Raw genomic sequence first — 21,360 nt, 5'->3', positions numbered from 1 at the left:
GTGTGAAGTCGTAAAACAAAAGAGAGGCTATTCTACACAAAATCTACTTGATTCTCTTTAGTTTCCAAATATCAGCTTTGAAGTGTCACCCACGCAACAACTCTGCACCCTATTATGGAAATGTTTCTTCAGATGTCGAACCGTGCATCCTTTTGATTGCAATATTGCGCAATCATTCCAAGTGATTAAGTTATAGAGGCCGCATGCATTTCAAACAACATACTTCGCACTTTGCAGGACTAGTACACGTCAGGAAAGCAGAAAAACAGGAATAGGTATTCGGGTGGGGGTCCTCCATTTATGCCCATTTATGAAGCAATTCAGTGACGTAGACGATTCATTACACGTGACAATGACGTCTTCAGTGACGTCTCCATTAAATGTAATTTAAAAGTGACGGCAAAAAAAGTTGGATCAATTAGTCCCGAATGAAAACCCAGGTACCACCTGCCCGCCGGCCACCACTATATAAACTTTACATCAGCTGTTTAGTCTAATAAATGTGTACAGTATTCGTCCATGTTATATTGTTTCCAAAGACTTAGCTGCTGGATATATTCTTATTTCAATCCACCCCCCCACCTTAAGTTCTCTTTTCATTTATCTCTAAAATTCCTGTGGTGATCTGGCCCCCCTCTGACCAAATGGAGGAGGCAGCAAAGTAGGCCGGCCCTGACATAACAACACACCTAGCGAGCCGACACACATGTCGAAGGTAAACACGGGTGTCAGAGGGCACGGGAGCACAGACAGACATGATGAATGGCCTCGAGTTCCCACGAGGCGACACGCACACAAACCTGCTCAGGAAGAGGAAGGTGATGTGCGGTCAGCTCCACCTCATCACTGCAGCACAGAGAATCCCTTTCAGTCACCTTGGACGTCTCATCGTTGCCTTAATACAACAATCGCACTTGAACACCGTACTTGTGCGTGCCTCAATCACTACGTGTCCGTCTCTGCGCTGGCACAAACCGTCGACTGTGCATGTTCTTGTCTGTGTAAGCACGTTTAGGCAGGTAAAAGTGATTCAAAGTCACAAATGGGAACACGATGCTGAGTAAACGTGTGTACATTGTTGAAAATGTGCACTGTTTCCATGATTTCATTACGTACTTGAGAGTGTCTGAGCCTTTCAGACAGATCAGTAAGCAGGGACATGACCTTGCCTCTACAGCTGGACTCTCGAGTGTTTTGGCCCCGTAACCATGGCGATGGCTCTACGGAGACAGGATGTCTACATCGGGGATTTGAAAGTTATAACGTCGCTGTTGCTCTAAGCTTCATTATGTCACGGGTTGCTCTCACTTGCCAACAATAGGTCAAAGCAGCGCACTTGTTGGATGGAGAAAGGAGCGAACATCAAATGTGACATTGGTATTTGGGGAAATTTATACTTGGCTTAAGACAGATATGTCACTTTTTTTTAATGTCATTCTGACATTAAAGGGACAGAGTGTAGAATTTTATTTTTTTTATGTTCTTTCTTTTTAAAAAAATATGCCAAAAGAATTTCCACCACATCAAAATAAAAAGAAAAGAAAAATATTTTTTACGTAAAACTGTTAATTTAACTGTTATGCTTTTGCCCGCATACAGACAAATGGTGAGAGCATCCAGACCGGTTCGAAAGCGGGTACGGGTGTGGCCTGAGGGTGCCTCTGATGCCCTTCGTGACTGCTTTAGCTCTACTGACTGGGACATGTTTAGGAGGGCTGCCACTTGCGACGATCGGACAAACATTGAGGAGTATACTGACTCTGTTTCTTTCTACATCAGGAGGTGCATTGATGATGTGACTCACTCAAAATCCATCGTCACTCGGGCTAACCGGAAGCCATGGCTGACGGGGGCTGTCTTCAGGCTTCTGAGGGCCAGGGACAAAGCCTTTAGAGCGGGGGATGAGGCTGGCCCGAGGACTGCGAGGGCCGACCTGTCCCGGGGCATCAAAGAAGCGAAGAGGGCGTTCTCTTGCAAAATTACCGCCACTTCAAGGACAGCAGGGACGCACGGAGCCTTTGGCAGGGCATTCAGACCATCACGGACTACAAGCCCGCGCCGCAGAGCTGTGAAGGAGACGTCCGTATGCTCAATGACCTTAACCGCTTCTTTGCTCGCTTCGACGCTCAGAACAGCACTTGCCCGCTGAAGGCCACTCCCCCTTCACACGAGCTGCCCCTGTGCCTCTCCGCCGACAGCGTGAGGAGGGCGCTTGCCGCTATCAACATCCGTAAGGCGGCGGGCCCTGACATTATCCCGGGTCGAGCGCTGGTGAGCTGACGGATGTCTTCACAGACATCTTTAACACTTCCCTGCAGCAGGCCATCGTCCCGTCGTGTTTCAAAGCTGCCACCATCGTACCTGTGCCGAAGAAACCCGCTCCGTCCTGCTTCAATGACTACCGCCCCGTGGCACTTACGCCCATCATCATGAAGTGCTTTGAGCGGCTTGTCATGGAGCACATCCGATCCGTTCTCCCCCCCACCATTGACCCCTTCCAGTTTGCGTACCGAGCCAAACGGTCCTCTGAGGATGCCATCTGCTCTGCCCTCCACTCGGCCCTCACCCACCTGGAGAGAAGGGACTCGTATGTGAGATTGCTGTTTGTGGACTTCAGTTCTGCCTTCAACACCATTGTGCCACAACATTTCATCAGCAAACTTGACAAGCTGGGCCTCAGTACCTACCTCTGCAACTGGCTACTGGATTTCCTCTGTCAGAGGCCACAGGTAGTACGTGTTGGCGACAAAATCTCCGCCAGCATCACGCTGAGCACATGGGCCCCCCAAGGCTGCGTGCTCAGTCCGATACTCTTTACCCTCCTGACGCATGACTGCACTGCAACCCACAGCGACAACCGCATAGTGAAGTTTGCTGACGACACGACTCTGGTGGGTCTCATCACCAAGGGAGACGAGACTCAATACAGGCTGGAGGTTGACCTTCTGACCACGTGGTGCAGGGACAACAACCTCCTGCTGAACGTCGACAAGACCAAGGAGATTGTTGTTGACTTCTGGAAGGGTCACACCCAACACCTGCCGCTGACCATCGACGGTGCTGTGGTGGAGAGAGTGAGCAGCGCCAGGTTCCTGGGGGTGCACATCAGTGAGGATCTCTCCTGGTCCACCAACACCGCATCACTGGCGAAGAAGGCCCAGCGCCGCCTGTACTTCCTGCAGAAACTCAGGCGAGCGAGCGCTCCTCCGGCCGTCATGACTACATTTTACCGTGGCACCATTGAGAGCATCCTCTCCAACTGTATTGCTGTTGGGGGTGGCGGCTGCACTGACTACAACTTGAAGGCCCTGCAGCGCATAGTGAACACGGCTGGTAAGATTATTGGTGCTTCGCTCCCCTCCTTGAAAGACATTTACATCTCCCATCTCACCCGCAAGGCGACCTCGATTGTGAGTGATGTGAGTCACCCCGCTCACTCTTTGTTTGATCTTCTGCCCTCTGGGAAGAGGTATAGGTGCCTGCGCTCCCGCACCACCAGACTCAACAACAGCTTCATACTCCAGGCTGTTAGGATCCTGAACTCGCCCCCCCCTTTCTGCGTAGCGTCCTGTACTTTTGCGCTATGCTTACTGTCTGCTGTATGCACACTGGCTCCGTTTTGCTCCTCTTATTTATTGTGTTAACTGTTAATTTATTATTTATTCATCACTCTTATTATTTATTGTTTGTGCCTTCTTGTTTTTATATTGTGTCGTTTACTTGTATGTCTATCGGGTAATATGTCTCGTCACCGTGGGATAGAGAAAACGTAATTTCGGTTTCTGTGTGTCTTGACATGTGAAGAGATTGACAATAAAGCTGACTTTGACTTTGACATTGACTTATAAAAAACAAGCCAAAAAATGTTCTACCACATAAAAATAAATTACGGTAAGTCAGACTACAGCAAGTGTAACAAATGCAACTCACTGTTTGTGATGACATTTAGAAATGGGTTGAGCGTCTTGAGTTCAACACCACGGCAAACTAAAACCACAACAGTAACCATGTGGAGGGTGTCACTCAAAACCGAGCAGAATTTGGTCATCTTTTCCAAGCATTTGTATATATTATCTTTTTTTTGTGGCTAAATGAGAATGAAACTGTTGGATGGTAAAATTGTTCAAGGTCTGCCAAATAGGACACTGTATACAAATCTTACCCCTAGCTCTTTCTTGATCTGGTTACAGTGTTGAAGAACTTAAAGTGCTGTTCCAGAGTTTAGTGTAGCAGGATGTTTATTGGTATAACTTATACACACACACACACACACACACACACACACACACGCACGCACGCACGCACGCACACGCACGCACACACGCACGTACACTGCTTTTCTCATGTCATTTGCAGCTCCACCCCTTGTTTTCTCTCATTTTTCTTCTATCACTCCTTCCATCATTCCCTTACTCCATTTCCTTAACACCCTCTTCATCAATCGCACCCTGAATCCATCGTCTTTTCATAGACTATTCCCTCCCTAAATCTTCTTCTGCCTCTCTTGTAATTATTCTGTCCTTTGACACATGTAAGTGTGACGGATGCCTGGTTCTTTTTTTCAAGGCTCACACGACAACGTCTGTCCACTTTGATGTACAGTTCATTGCGTGATGCTTCCAACTTGTGCCACTCCTCTTCAAGAGACAAGTGAGGTGCGACAAAGACATGCGGAAGGAAGCCATCCGTTTTTTTTAAATAAAATGGGCTGCAGATGTGGTGCATATACAAGAGAGAACAATTTACTTTTCGTCATCCAGCACTTACTCGGGACCCCGGCGCCAAATGAGCCACTCGGCTGACTCGGCTCCTGATACGTTTCATTACGAACTCGCTTGTCCAACACTAGAAGAACTCACTCCACGCAGCGGTACTGCAAATGATTCGTCTTTTTCATCAACAAATGCCACACTACAACTGAAAGAAAAAGAAAAAGAGTTTCTCTCCTGATTTCTAGGATTTAAATGTTTCAGTGTGTGCAGACCGAATCCGACTGCTGCAAGAACCCCCCCGCCCCCCTCTCACGTTCTCTCGTTACTTCACATTCTCTTGCCTATCTGGCCTGCTTGTTTGTGTCTGTGCAAAGTTGAACCAGAGCCGTGCTGTGGGAATATAGTGTACGTGTGTGTGAGAGTGTGTGAGTGTGTGTGTGTGCGTGCGTGTGTTCGCCATACGCATCTCTGAAGCTTGTTAAAATGCAAGCGCCTCTCTTCGCCCCACCCGCAGTTCAATAGTCCTTTAATCCGCATCGTCGGTGACCCCAAACCCATGCTTCTGACCTCTTCATGCGCACTACATTGAATGCACTAAGACCACACACAAAAGCACACACACACACGCATAAGCGCCCCCCTCCTTAGCTCGTGGCATTGTAGCCTGGCATCCAGTCCAAGGAATTGCACACAAACAGCACATGTAATTTTGCTGTTTATGTCAGCCAACCATCACACTGACTTTCTTCCTCAACTATCTCTGTAGCGGTGATATAATAATGATTTAAGACGAGCGCCAGCAGACTATACAAGAATAATTCACCAGCCAAGGCAATGTTTTCTGAGTGTGTTTGCAATTTTACATCTAAAAAGAGGCACATCTTGGGATTGTCTCATATGTAACACATTTGTATTGCTGGAAACCTCTGCTTAGATGAGGCGGGCAGATAGGAAGATAGTTTATATGAAAATTGTGTGTGCGTGTGTGTGTGCGCGCGTGCGTGCGTGCGCATGTGTGTGTGCTTGGCACAAGTACAGGTACCTTTTTCTGTTTATAAACATGCTGTCTCGGACCTAGACGTGCATACTTTCAGCTACACACACTTTCTATCCAACCCGTCAAAACAAACGCACAAGCAGTCCCTCCACTGAATTGACTCGCATATATTGAAACATGTCCAATTCCACTTTTCTTTTTCTTCTTTTTGTCAAACACATAAAAAGGCATCACACATTTTATTGGATCTGCTCTCTGAACTTCCCTCACACACAAGAAAGCAATAGCTGATCCCATCTTTGATATCCTCGTATGACTCATGTGGACACTGTGTATCATTTCGTCTTTCTACAATTTGGGTAAGGTCGTTTCTGTTTTGGCATGACTGTACCCCAGTGCACAAAGCAAGTTCATTTAAAGTAGGTAGGTCGAAAGATGTGAGTGAAACTAACTTCATTTCCAGAATTTCTTCCAGCTGCTTTCGTCTTTCATGCCGCAGGCTGTTGAGATGTCCGTCTCGCTCACGTAAGGTCTGCTGGGTGGAGGACAGATGCAACTTTGTTGTGTCCAGTTCCTGTCGTGTCTTCTCCAGGGCTCCCATCAGCTCTTCCAGCTAGTAAAGGGCGAGAAATACTTTAGGTATAAACAGCATGGAGACAAGCAACTATGCAAGGATGTTCATATGGATTTCATTTGCACTGATCAGCTAATGACACACATATATAAAATTCATGATTGAAACAATTATAACAAAAAAAATACTCAATAAGGTTGCCAGAATGAGTAAGAAAACATCTCTGTATTTCTGCATGCAAAAGCTAAATTAGTCATAATAATTTGCATATTGTTGAATTAATACCACGAATCAAAAGAAATTTACCTTTAAAAGGCTAACTTTACAATCGAGGTGTTGTGTTGGCTTTTAACGGATTGTGTAGGTATGCCTAATGGGCTAATGTCAGTCAGAAAGAAGGCTAAAATTAGGCTAAATGAATGAATGGAATGTGCGGCTGCTTGAAAATGAGGGGCAGGTCAAACAAGCGGCGTCTGTTGTTGTAGCGGCAAGTCTTCCCTCTCCTCCTCTTTCCTTTGGCTTGCTAATTTTTTTACACGCCGGAGTGTTTGTCTACTTGAGAGCAGGTGAGATCAATGGACCCACATGCCCTCCAACCATTCTGGCCCACTTGTCCCACCTGAGAGTCTGACAGACAGGATGTGACCTTAGGGCACCATTATCCCAACACAGGAAGATTGTAATTGTCTGACAGCGAGCGCGCTACAAAAGGACACGGCACTGTAGTCATTATTATGATGACGTCATTGAAAAAACCCCAACTACAAGTCATCTTTTCTCAATTGTGACAATGTGTAAATTTCCCCGAGATAAGACATACAAGACAAATTATTGTTGGATGTAACATAAAAGAAGGGAAATGGAAATGAAAGAAGAAGTGGAAAGCACTCCACGGGGTGGGACATAAAAGAGGGAACGGGCCTCTTTTATGATGGGGCCAAATCGTTCGCACATTTTCAGGACGCTGTCCATCGCCGCCTGTTTGGTAGGTGTGTTTCACAGATGTCAGACAGTCTGCTCGCTGTTCACGCAGCAGCCGGTGTAGGGCGAGTTAGCATCGCGGCGTACACAACTTTGAAAAAGCGCTTTTGATTCATAGTAGTCTGGAAATGCACCATCTTGCTATAAAACTAAATCGACGCAACATCCCTGGCAAGAACAATTCATCCCATAATCTTCCAATGGTTAATTCACCCAGAAAACAACACATCAAACGTCTAAAATCACATCAAAGTCTCCCAAGCACATGATAAGCGGGGGGTGTTGATAAACGGCTAGCTTGGAATTAATTTCAGAGTTTGATGTTTTGTTTGAAAAGCTCCATTATGGGTCACCCACGTCACGTACAGATCTGTCAGCCCGACATTGGCCCACCACCCAGACGAGTCCCTTGTGTCACAATCACATCATTAATAAGGAATACAATGCATTTTAGCGAAATTAGCAAGCTAATCGGCTTAGCGGCGAGCCTGTGCGTGCTAATTTAGCTCAACTTCAAGGGAAAGCCTCACAGCCTGGCTAAGGCTTACTGAGACCGGCTAAGCTGATTGAGAGGCTCAGAGGTACGGGCCCAATCCCCCTTGTCCGTTTGCGTCGGTGTTGATGGTTCAAAGGGCTGGTTCAAATGCCACACCGGGGGTGCGGATAGCGGGAGGACGGCAGAAAAAAGTCTGGCGATAATTGGGCCAAATGAGTTAAGATGGCAGATGGGTGAGAAGGAGGCTTCGGTTGATGGCCACAGGAGACCCAGTAAGTCTCCACAGAGGGTGTGAAGAAAAGTCACCCAGAGCATTAGCCATGCTCCATTTCAGCCAGTCAGCCTGATGGAAGACTTTCACCGCATTACACATCATGAGACTGATTACCTTGAGACACAGAGGAGAAGAAAGAATATTTCAGGGGGGGTGAATGTGAGAATTGTGCCAAGGTCAGGTGATGTTTTAGCAAACCATTATTAGACTGGGCCACCGTGGGACTGCCTGTTCTCATGTAGCCTCCATCTTGATGATATCATGGCGGCTCACAGTGTTGACATCAGCGAGCGGCGAACATCATGGCCACAGAGTGGCTTGAGCACTGAGCTAAATGGTTATCTTTTGTTGGGGAGACAGCATGACTGCTCGATTCTGGCTCAGTAGGCATCAAGTCCATTCATCGGCATGACAGCACAATGGCTCAGTATGTTCTTTGCATGTAGGGGCCCGATTATTTTGGAGGCGTTTCTCACTTCACATTCGAGGGGGAAAAATGACTTGGTGCGTGTGAAAAGTTCCAGCACCGTATTTATAATGTTTGTTCCCACCTGTCACCAAAGCTTGTTTGCTAAACTTGTTGGAATGAGACTAGTGCTGTCCTAACTAAGCCTTGTTGCATAAATTCTCGTGAATAAAACTAACCAAATAACCAAAGCAAAAAAAATAAATGAAAAAAATATTTTGAAAATGATTGAAAAAACAACTTTTTTTTTAATTAAATATTAAAAAAATGATAAATTATTGAAACTACATTTTATATTTACAAACGTAACAATTGTAGCAAACTTTTTTTACTTTGGATTCGGAGCCCCGGACTTCCAGCGCTGAGGAAATTAACTGGAAATTAAGCATGAAAGGGGTATTAACTACATTAGACATTTGTAAACTGAGTTCAACTTTTTTTTTTCTGCTTCAACTACCCATACCTTTCTTTTAGACTTCTCTTGTCAATGTTTGTCTTTCTCTGTGTGTGAGCAAAGAGGTATTCGACTCCACCGCAAAAATGTTAGCTGCAGCTGAAACCGCTGGTGGCTCCCGTCTTTCTTATGGCACTTATAACTAATGTGAGGTCATTCTCATTTAGATGCGCACACGCACACACGCACGCACACACGCACGCACGCGCGCATACACGCACGCACACGCACACACACAAGGGCGAAACACTCATTCAACCCGTTTCTTGACTTCCCAGCAGACAACGATTGCAGACACATCTGCAAAACAACCAACCAGCTATCAATCACCAAAAGAAATTGCAGAACATGCAATCTTTGGGTCTGAAACGACGATACAAAGACAAAAAAATTAATTTATTAACACATTTATGTCCTTAATCACTTTGATAAATTGCATGCGCCGAACTTAGCGTGAACGATTTGGGCTAGGTCTGTTTCTGGTTCAGCAAAACTATTTTCCCAATGCACGACTATTAAGTATTTTGTGCCACCACCGACTAAATAAAATTGAATAAATTCAACACTATTTTTTTCATCGCAGAATGTAGGAAATTCTTGTGCCTAGTATCTGCTAATTATTGATGGCACACTCATAAATCCAATTTCAAATTGCATAACTGCGTGAATTTAGTTTCAAATTGCATAACCGCATCATCACACAGGATGAAAACATAACTATGTCCTATTTGGAATGTGTGTTAACCCCATCCTGCCTGCAGTTACACATGTTAGCCACATGGTGGTGTATCTCATACGCTGAGGAAGCTGAGTGGCAAGATGATTTTATTGATAAGAGTTTGGATGTCAAGGGATGACGGTGAGGGTGTTTTATTTCTAGATAGTCAACATTTTCCTATACCGTAAGCCCACGACAAAATCATTTTGTTAAATCATAAGAGAAATGAAATACAAAGAGAAGCAATTCAATTCAGATGATCTTTTAGGACTTCCATATCAGTACTCACTAAAAAATGCAGAGCAGGTGTGTATTTTACGTGCGTGTGTACGTGCGCGTGTGTGTGTGTGGCCTCTACAACACCCATGTTGAGTCGGAAAAGGATCACTCTCCACATAGGCTGATGGAACTGTGAAAGAAAACACTGAACAGAAATAATAAACCCAGAGTTTCTCTCGCCCACTTTCAATTTTGGGATGGGGGTGGTCTCGCCTTGGAGTTCACACGTTCACGCTGCAGAATAGCCGTGCCGTAATTGGGTCACGTGGGTATAGAGCAGCGGCCAACCCAAACTTCTGTTGCGAAGCACTTGTGAATATTTTTGTGTTACATGAGCGATGTTATGTCGGGTCACAGTTTATACAACCACTTACGGTGAACCAATTGCAACTCTTCGGACTCAAATCGTAGGACACCCAAACGAAGTAAATAAGTCATATGGTGATACTGACAGCAGCAATGGGATTCTCCCCGCGGGTGATGAGAACAGTACCAAGCGGGGCAAATCGCAAGCGGAAACTTGTTGCTCGTCACGTCAGCACCACACAGCTGGAGGTGAGCGACAAACCCCTTGCGCACACGCACAGAGGAAGCCTGTGTGCGTCAGCCCCGCAGCACTGTAATTGGACATGACAGACGGCCAGTAATTCGATGCAAGAGAATCAACAAGTGCTGCTCTGACCCCGCCCAGCAGAGATATGCGCACACACATTTGGACGAAACGAATACACCCCTCCAAGCCCCCTACTGAGAAGGTGCTGCTGTTGGTGCTGCTGCTGGGATCCAAAACTCCCACCTCAGAGCGAATATCTGTCCATCCTCTCTATGTTGTGGGACTTTTATTAGCTATGAGAGAATACCGCTGTCATTCAAGGATACACCGACAAGTACTGGTATATTGGTGTTGGGGGGAGAAGAAATGGATGGATAATTGGCTCTACAGCACCAGTCATCACCCAGGTCCCAAAGGAAAGGTCATTATAGAGTCTGACCCTTTCTGGTGGGATGGAGGGATTATAATCATTACAATAAACCGACAGGGAGTGAGAAAATGCAAACTTCCAGCAGCTGTGTACACTGCCCCCAGAAAGCACACAATCACGCATATTACATATGCACACATTTTTCACATATGTACGTATATACTAGACACATTCTGTGGCGTGTTGCTTTAAGTATGTGGGTAATGATTATTGGGAACGTGACAGGTGCATAGACTATGAAAAGAAGAAAGTTGAGAACGATCACGCCCGTCTTTTACAGTAAAAAAGTAATACAAGGCCACTTTGGGAGCCTGGCGTGAACACTTTGGAAGTGTGCCTCCTTGGTGTTGACTGAGTGCAGAGAGGAGCGATAGAGATGATGAGGCAGAGAGACGGTATCGCTTTATCCCACATAAACTCTCCTGCATGGATGGAAAAGCGGGAAGGTGGAGGCGCGGCCCAGTTTGTTTGTGCTTATCCTTGGGCATGTTGTGTTCCACATGAATGCGGAGATAAATGTAGAGCAGTAGCGGTGAAATGGGGAAGCAACATTGGGGTTTCGATAGAGCGCAAGGAAAAGAAATGCAAAACAGTAGAGTGTTCTGGCACGTGTACAAAGAAAGTAGGCGTGATGAAAACATAAATGACAGGGCAAAGTATCCCCAACACATGCAATTATTTTGATATTTCCAAACCTGCGACAAAGAGTGTGGATGTCCATCAAGTTGCGCATCCCTCCTTACTTCGCCAGGCACTGTCTGTTTTTGAATGAGAGGGGACTTGATTTGCCTTGAGAAAAAGAAAAAAAAAGAATTATAAAAATTGACAGTTGTTAATATAATTCCTACCATGATCATTGAAGCAAACTTTTTATGACAGGGTCACACGAGGCAAAAATAAACAACCACTCCAAATGTGTGACTCATGGCAGGCAAGCTCAGTGATGGAGTTGAGGCATGCATATAAATCTGTCAACTGCAAAGCACATGGACACAAAGTACACAGAAGATGATGAAACTATTTTTTTTCATTTACCACTCAATTAATGATTTATTTCAACTTTTAACACATATCGAACATCCCATTCCAACATATAGGTAGCAAAAGTCTAATTAAAAAAAAAAAAAAAAAACATGTTTGGTACTTGTATTTTCTGGAAGTAAAAGGTGGAAAGGCAAGAAAGCTGACAGTGACAGATTAGCGTAAGAGAACTCTCCGGCACTGTAAACAAGCTGTGAGCAAGCAGCTGCTAAAATGTGCCACATTATTATTCCACATCCATGCTGGCGTGTTGATTTTGGGTCAGCGCTACAAGCTGCCCCCACATGTGAGCAAATATTTGCTGTCATTTCACCCAAAATGTTGCTTGTGTGTGTTCAACATGTGAGTGATGTTGGCGAGTGAGTCATTTCAATACGCTTAAAAAAAGATGATGAAAACATGTAACACACACTCAGCTGGCACAAACACACACAAATTCACTGAATATGGACTAAAAGCAGTTTAGTTCATTAACCAGGTGCAGATATCTAGATATTGAGTTTCCATCTTTTCTTTTCCAGGGCAGTGCTATCATTAATTCACACCTAACTATTGTTGAATGATTTTGATGTGCAGGAACTTGAGAGCTCTAACCTGAACACCTTTGGGATAAACCACAAGAGTGACGGTGTCTCTGATCTCAGAGTTGATATTCTAGATAAAAAAAAAAAAAATCCCACACACTGACATTTCAAAGAAGAGTGGAAGCAATTATAACAGTGACCTTTTTCCATTCTTAGTTCATATCATTGTCAGGTGTCCCAATATTTTTGTTTCCATATAATGTAGACACAGAGAAGATCATTAGATGAATAAGTCTGTCTCTACCAGACTACTACTCTAATGACATCACACTCGGTCAAGCACACGTTGCAATATTTTCTTTTGTTGTGCGTCTACAACTGTGCAATACTTGAATCTTTGCACAAGACAACTTTTTCTTTTTTATTTGCATGAACTGAAGTAGTATTACTCCTAAGCTCATATACACTAAAAGTCAGTTTTTGGAACGTGAGTAGCGAAAATCTGCATGTAATGGAAGCACGTTTGAATGCATTGAAAAGAAAAAAAAAAGTGAAAAATAGTTATTCGAAAAAGTGAATGAAAGGAAAAACCTACATTAAGGCCAAATAAAAAATAATATTATTGGGGATTTATTTTTTTTTTTTAATCTGCAAACAGGCTGAGGGGGAAACTTAGAAAGTATCAATTTCATTGCTCAGTAGTACTGTTGTGTTTTTACTGTGCATATGAAAATTAACATCTTGAATCGAACCTAACCTTTTTATTAAAAAGTTCATTTTGAGTCTTGCATTTCCTCCTACTACCCACAGAAATAACACACTCATTCCAGTATCTCCTTTATTGTCACGAAGTATACGCACATCCTCCATCAAGAGAAGGAATTTGTTTCCACCGCAACGTATCCGTGTATGTTTGCACAAGCTCGGAGGCGTGTCCACTGAGATGTTGCTGGCCATGAGGGCATATCAGCTCTCACGCTGCTACCGGCGCAGGTGTGCAAACCCGCAGACATGCTGGTGTCTTTTGATAGCTAATACAGTGCCATCAAAGCCATCCGGGCAAGGTTGATGAGGTATAAAAGTGTGAGTAAGAGTATCAGGGCTGCATGTGCCTGCATTAAAATTTGATGGCTATCGGAAGGGACTATAATATTTTAGTGCAGCAAGATTTTGAAGACAGATAGTTGTTGGAGGGGGAGAGAGAGAGAGAGAGAGAGAGAGAGAGAGAGAGAGAGAGAAGAAAAGCACAACGCGTGAAACCCGATAGATTTGTAAGTCATTTTTCACATGTCCTTGTGCTTCTTCCACCTGGACCACTCGCCACAACATTGTTCCAACACAAGCAGATCCGATTTATTGCTGGTTCCGAGAGCAGCTGTGTTTTCATCTTTTTTTTTTAAAGCATATTTTCACATCAATCTTATCCCAAAGTCTTTATTGAAATGTGTTTTATTGGTCTGAACTGCTTCTTGGGTTGACAAAAACAAAGTATCCCACCAAGATAATCCTCAATCATTAACAATTGTATCATATAAAATATAATACAAATGTAAATAAAATGACTCAGATATAATTTGAAGTTCCAAAAGGTTTGTGGCCCACTTAGCTGTAAGGCGTTTGGAATGCGCGAGGACTGATTATATTGTGTAAACGTGCAGAAAATATGTGCAAATATCGCAGTGAAAGGATTTTAAGCAAGTCAGCAAACATCACGGTTGTGACTGTGTCGATGTGGCGTTTGTGGAAAAAGAGGCAGATACAATCTAAATGATGTACATTTTTCTTTTGGTGGAACCTAAAAAAAAAAAAAAGAAATACAGGGGGGAGGAAGCAGGAACTCAGAAAGTTTAGAGTGCGGCACTTGGGTCAACACTGAAGTTTTATCTGGGGCATTTGTCTTGATGCAGCGCTGAAAGATCCAAACACGACAAGACTGTTTATTATTTATAGATTCTTTGTGGTGCTTATGCTTCTTATCGTTGTAAAAATACCACGTGACGTGTTGCCCGTTCGTGTACAGTACGATGAGTGAAACTGGGAAAAGACAAAACTGACTTGGCAAATGTTATTTTATGCTATTTAGCTTTATGCTTTCCAACACGAAACGATGAATGAATACGATGATGACTATGTGTGTTTTCCTTGACGAGTTCAAAATTTGCAAACCCAGCAAATTTGGCTCCAGTTTTTATAGATCTATGCAAATGTGTTTTGGGTGTGGGTTTTACGAATAAATCGGATTACAGCAGCCCATCTGCCTCCAAAATACACGTCAAACTCAGAATGAGGCAAATACTGCATATATGCATAATGCAAACCTCCCTTTGACTGAAACTCTTCCTTACATACCAGAGTGCTTAGCAGGTCACTAACTGGGATATACTCAGACTGGGAGTCTGATTTATTTTCTCAAGTTATGTCTCCATATCACTAAAGAAATGCTTCAAACTACAAGAGTAAATCAACATGCGATACGTCTGACTGTTCCCATTTGACACTAACTTAAACCGTGCTAATAAATTGTTCCCATGAAACAAGGAATTAGCAATAACAAATATAAACAAAGATTATCAGTACTAAGATGATGTCATGGTTAAGATCTAAAGCGGTACTTTCCGTTGTCAGCTTTCTTTTGCGGCTTTGTTGTGAAAGTGTCGCATCATCTGGTTCTCCTTAGCTCTCCACAAAAGTGAAAACAACTTGTTTTGTCGTTTGCAAACATTCGCATAGAAACATTTGGCCACCCATGTGTGCACAGAAAGATCCCATAGCACACTGATTCCAATCCAGGGCACCTTGAATACCGGGAGAATTTATAAAACTTCATTTAATTTTCCTAAATTTGTGACATATTCATGACAACTTGATGGAAGCATTTTTCAAGAGGAATGGAGATTATGGCCTTCAGATTGCTCCTTTTCAGATGAAGGAACTCAAAAATGCACTTCTCTTAGGACACCCAGATAGGTGTCTTCTGTATGTACTTTTTTTATTTAAACACTCACCTTTCAAGATCATTTATTTTCTTCTCTCGGCCAGATCTGTCCACCTCAGCGTCCTTCAGCGCCGCCATCAACCTGGCGACCTCTGCTTGCGACTTTCCAGATTCCTCCCTGTAGCGAGCCACTTCCTGCTCGAGAAGCCTTAGGCGATCCGTGATGTCCGGGCACTTGCGCAATGTGTCCTCTGGGTTTGGGGCCTTGGGAGGAGGCAAGTTCATGCGTCAGGTGCATAGAGAGTCTAGCAATTGGATTTTGAAAAAGAATATACAAAAATGGGCATTGATATTTATTTCTGTTTATTATTTTGAAAAATGGAAGAATGGACGGCCATTGATATTGATTGATTGATTGATTGATTGATTGATTGATTGATTGATTGATTGATTGATTGATTGATTGATTGATTGATTGATTGATTGATTGATTGATTGATTCAAATAAGGAGAATGCACATTAATGAACATCAGTATTAAAACAAAAGTTTTAAATATTCCATATTATAAAATACAAAGCTTTGTAGTGTCCTGTCAGGCCAATACATGACGAAACAAAATATAACATTTGTACAGACATCGTGCCGTATACTACTATTGGTAATAGTAGCTGCTGGCAAGGAGCTATGACGTATAAATAGAGAGACAAAACATTTGGGATATTATGAAAAATGATTGCAAATTGCTGACTTAGCAGTCAGTGTGACAAAGCTACTTTAACAAGAAGCCCCACAAAAAATCTCAGTCGAGGAAGAGCTACATTCAGTAACAGTCAAACGCACCTTCTCATTCAACAGCATGAGAAAGTTTGGGACACAAGAGGGACATAACAACATGGAACCTACCATGGAACTTACAGCTGGAACTGCGTCTATTAGAGCTGCCATCTAGAGGGCGAGATGAAGAGGAGATGATCATTAGCTCTTTCTTTGAGTAAAGTAAATAAAGGACAAATGACAATATAACAAAGCCATCATTTGTGATGGTTGCATTTTATATATAGCGACAATGCAAATACAGTCATTGAAACAAAACGAATTCTGAAACAGCAAAATTGTTGTTTTCCGGTTTTCGTCCTGAAGCAATATTTGTCTGTTTAAAAGTAGCCTTTACCTCCCCAGGCCTGGGGATGAGCAAATCCAACATCATGGGAAGCGGATGTGGTGCTTTAAACAACTTTGAGATGAAAAGGCTCCGCTAGCAGCTTGACTGAGTCAGATCGCAAACATCTGCAGGGAATGTGTCGCCGTACCAATTGACTGTGACCGTCAACTGCAACAGCTTTAAGAGATTTTCCTCACACAACTACAGCATTTACTCGACTTTTTTTTTTCTTTTCTTATAGACATTGCCACACAAACCACATCAATGCAAGAAAACGCTATTTTGTTTAACTCATACAAGGAAGTTAGCACTTTATAAATCATACAAATAATGACGAGATTGCTGACACTGCCTGACAATTTTGAAGTTCGTTGAGCTTCAATCTCATTTTACTCATTCTGATTTGAAAATTGCCTCTAACGCGAAACCCGGGAAAGGGAAAGTATTGCTCGCTCGTCGAGGAACACACACATTTGCGCATCCAGCGACATTGTAAGTCCTTTTGAAGAATTTGCAAGTTTACATTCCGGCTGCTGACGACAATAAATAATCCAATTATGGCAACACTTCTGTCAGAGCGTAAATCTGCTGCCTCCAAAGAGTTATCGAGCTGCCGTCCCTTTTTTGTGGCCCGACGCTCGGCGAGATATCGTTTAACGGGAATGAAATGTGTGTGTGTATGCTTTTTTATGACTATAAAAGAAAAGTCGCTCATAAATTCTGGCCATGTGACAGCCTATGTGCTGGTGTGTGTGAGGGAAATAAGAGGAAAAAATACGATTGCTTGGCACCCAATAAGGGATGGAAGGATTTTTATTCCTCCATTAATCACATCATTTTAATATCAACAGCCTAATCCTCTCTTAAGATATATCTAGTGCAGGACAATCCTTCCATGCTGATGACTAAGATTATTGTGGATACTAGCCGGGATAAGGAATTAAAGATGCATTTTGGATGCGGGCAAAAAAAAAAAAAAAGAAAGGCAATACAGTGGAGCCTCGGTTTCCGAACGTCCCGGTTCTTGAACAAATCGGTATTCGAACAAAAAATTCGAGATTTTTTGCTTTGGATGTCGGACGAAATTCGGTTGTCGAACCTCGCGAGATGAGCCAAGAGGACCCGCATGCCAACTGGCTCCGTTCGTTATTACGTTCTCGTTACTCTGAGGATTGCATCAACTCTGATCATGCCTCCGAAGGATGCAAGTGGGAGCAGTAAAGCCATCCTAAAACACAAAGACGCTCCTAAAGCAATGCGACACTGAGCGCCCGGCGTGCTGCGGTTGGGCGATCGGACCAAATTAAGCTCCCTGCGCACTGAGGTCCATTCAAATTTTTGAAAGTACATTAGGACTTAGAAAATATTTTCTAAATTTTAGCGACCGCTCTGTCACAATAATGCGACCAGCGCGGTGCAGTTGCGCGGTGGGGGTCGCGATCGGACAAAATTAAGCTCCCGGCGCACTGATGTCCACTTAAATTTTGGAAAGTACAGCAGAACTTTAAAAATATTTTCTAAATTTCAGCGACGGCTCTGTCATAATCATGCGACCAGCGCGGAGCAGTTGCGCGGAGCAGTTGCGCGGAGCAGTTGCGCGGTCAGCGACGCGCTACGGTTGCGCGTTCGGCGGTGCGCTGCAGTTGCGCGATTGGACAAAAATGCGCAAATAAAAAAATGCTTAAAAAAGGCCGGTTTTTGGCTTGGAACGGATTAATTTTTGTTCCATAATTTGTAATGGGAAAATATGATTCGGAATTAGAACGATTCACTTCTCGAACAGCCTCCTGGAACGGATTGTGTTCGAAAACCGAGGCTCTACTGTATTTTGGTTTACCAGTGTCCGTAGAGTTGTGAAAACACATATTTGGTGACAAGCTGACCCAAGTTATGTTCAGATAGTTGTCAGACATTCAACACAAGAGAAGCCGCATATCTGAGCAGGGTTGGAAGTTAATAAACCAAGCTAACGAGTCTACGTAGGTTAGATACGTTTCCTCAATTTAGAAGTCTTATTTTGACTTATAAATGTTTTTTTTTTCATTAAATCCGCGATGTTGTGAAGCCGCGATAAACGAAACGCGAAGTAGCGAGTGTAACGTTCACACAGATTTGAATATACTGTGCCATGTATGTGTAGCGCCCCCGGTGGCGAGGGGTTGGTATACAACAGAGAACGGTGTTGCAAGTGCGGAGGTGGCAATAAAGTACAAGACGATCAACACATCCAAACGAGGCATCCTTCTTTTATTCTTTAACGGTACCCGGAGATATTACAGCGTGGGATCACTGTATTGTCAACCAGTGGTCCGCGGCCATCTAGTGGTATGTGGCGGTATTGCAGGTGGTCCATGAAATCAGACATGAAAATTGATAATTGATTGTAGCGTTTTTAAAAATAAAATTGATGTATTATTTAGACTTGATTTATTTCCCAGCTAATTTTGCAAATCATTTACCCATCCAAATGTTGTTTGAGAGTGCCAAAATAGATACACACAAGCAAATAAATAGCCCTGGAAACCCTTGATATAGTCCACGATTCGACATTTATTTATTTTTGATTGTATTTGAAACGGTTCTTAGTGATTGTGTTTTGAAACTTGTGGTAGACTGTAGATTGGGCCGAACATACATTCCACTCACAGTGAATCAACAAGCACGTCGTTTTTGCCCATTTGTTATATTGGTTTTGGGTTATTTGGGTGTCAAATCATAGTAAAAAAAAATGAATACAACAACAACCAAAATTACACAACACTGACATGGACACTTTATGATGTTATCTCCCCCAACATCATTTGTTTCAACTGCTCCTCTCGGGTGCTGTTGAGCATATAAATTTGTTAAACACACACATGCTCACATTTCCACTTTGTGAAGCCCCGTCCTCTCCACGCTCACCCCATACAGACCTCTCCGTCGGGCCTCCGGCCTTGGTTTGGGCTCGGGAACGAGGGCTGGCCGGGTGACAGTTTCTGAGGTTGGAGCACTAAGAGCTTGTCCTTCAATTCCTGGTTGTCCTTCCTCAGTCGCTCCAACTCCTCCAGTTGAACCCTGTCCGCCCGCTCCTTCTGTTCCCGCAGGCTCTCAATGACTCGCTCCTGAGAAGTAAGGAAAATTGAGCGGCATGAGATTGACTCTGGTAAAGACCTTAAAGGATATGATCTACTCACGTGCTTATTCCCATTAAAGCCATAAACCATTTCACATCCAAAATGCAAACGATTGTCAGTCCTGGGTGACTAGTCGGGCTCTCTGCTAGCATTCATGAATGATAGCCTCTTACCGAATGGGCCCAATAGCATGTTTTAAAAAAAGGCCAGCCAAGCTCATAAATACAAGTCTTAAATAAAATTGCCGTAAATAATCGCTTTGACAGCGAGAGATCAGAGCAAGACGGAGTATCGAGACAGATTTATTGAAAATGGATAATACAGTACTGGAGATCACTTCCTTACAACTCCACGCTGACTCCTGATAAACCAAGTTGGAATGTTTATATCATAATTCACCCCTGTTCTCTAATCGCAGCGGTACGGCTTTGAGCGCCGGCCCAAAACCACGTCCGCAGCATGGGTGGGTGAGCGCGTAAGGTGTGTCGAGTGGGCGTGTGGACTGAAGCGATTATCAAGCTGTTTATTCAGGTGTTTATTTAGGCACACGGCGCCGCTCAAAATTGGGCCTTTTACGATGTGGCATTGCAGCGTGATTGGCAGTTTTAAGCCCCCTGGGTGAATTGGACAAATATACCATCTAACTCTACCTGGCACAGAGCTGCTTTTGGAAGAGCGATAGAGAGAGACAAGGAAATGGCTAATGGGCCAGGATGAGATGGGAGGAAGACAAAAAAAAGAAAAAAAGAAAGGAATGGCACAATGAGCGTAAACGTGCAAGTGCAACGTGACATAGAAACAGTTAGTGGGACAGTCTCAAGAGCTTCAGGCTTGGTCTGGGCACCAAGGCTCGGCGTGTTAATTTGATCCGTGGTATGTACTGTGGCAAGCAGGTTTGTGATTAGCAACACTCTTGTAAACACATTACGCACCCATTGTTGACAGCAAAGTAGAAAATGCTTGCCAATGCTCTTCTCATCACAGCTGAATTCTATAGAAAGGAATACGCTGAGCCAGATTTGGGCGAAGCAACGTGAAAACAGGATATCGTCACCAAAGGACCAAATATGGTCAATTTCATTTTTTTCCCCCACAATTTGAGATGCTGTCCTAGAGGCTGACATTTTTCAGGAATCCCACGAGATTCCCAAGGGATGAGACTCAAACTTTACCTTTAATGACTTTATTGGGTTGGCATAGCATAAAGATTTTTAGCAGATGGGAATGAAATTATCCAGTAAGGGAAACACTTTTAGTTTTATGAACTTTGTTTTTGTTTTTAATGTAGCTGACCTCTAAAATGTGAGATATGCAGGAGTGGAAGTCAAGCTGAATGAGAGTAGGACAAGATTGGAGTTATTTTCACCGGGACGGGACGGCACAAGATGTATACGGTTCGGGACTTTTAATTTTTTAATAACAAATTTCTTAGCATATCAAATGAGTGATTGATCTTCATGTTGATGTTGGTGCGCGACGGTATAAAACAGAAATGTAAATCGAGTGATGTGATGTTAGTAAATTAAGCAAAAAGCTTTTTTTTTTTTTCCTGAAAAGAAGTTCTTCCAACTACCAAAAATGAATTTATGAGGGAAAAGATTCTCAAAATGGATGGATAGCTAGACAGATAGATTCCCCCAAGGTTC

The 21,360-nt window shown here is 43.4% G+C and overlaps 1 protein-coding gene across 2 annotated transcripts in view; it reads right to left on the bottom strand.

The window, feature by feature from the left end:
• The window catches only part of LOC133150428 (ERC protein 2-like), a 101,626-nt gene that overhangs the window by 50,330 nt on the left and 29,936 nt on the right, over window positions 1-21,360 (bottom strand). For both annotated transcript variants that reach the window (XM_061272948.1, XM_061272949.1), the window contains exons 7-11: window positions 19,514-19,702; window positions 16,340-16,381; window positions 15,505-15,698; window positions 11,630-11,723; window positions 6,162-6,322 (exon numbers count right to left, since the gene is read on the bottom strand). In XM_061272948.1, the coding sequence (XP_061128932.1) occupies window positions 6,162-6,322; window positions 11,630-11,723; window positions 15,505-15,698; window positions 16,340-16,381; window positions 19,514-19,702 (680 nt within the window). The remainder of the gene's footprint in view (window positions 1-6,161; window positions 6,323-11,629; window positions 11,724-15,504; window positions 15,699-16,339; window positions 16,382-19,513; window positions 19,703-21,360) is intronic.

This window comes from Syngnathus typhle, linkage group LG2 (assembly GCF_033458585.1).
Source record: "Syngnathus typhle isolate RoL2023-S1 ecotype Sweden linkage group LG2, RoL_Styp_1.0, whole genome shotgun sequence".
Taxonomy (NCBI): domain Eukaryota; kingdom Metazoa; phylum Chordata; class Actinopteri; order Syngnathiformes; family Syngnathidae; genus Syngnathus; species Syngnathus typhle.
Note: the sequence above shows the minus strand (reverse complement) of the source record. Positions and strands in the feature narration are given on the sequence as shown.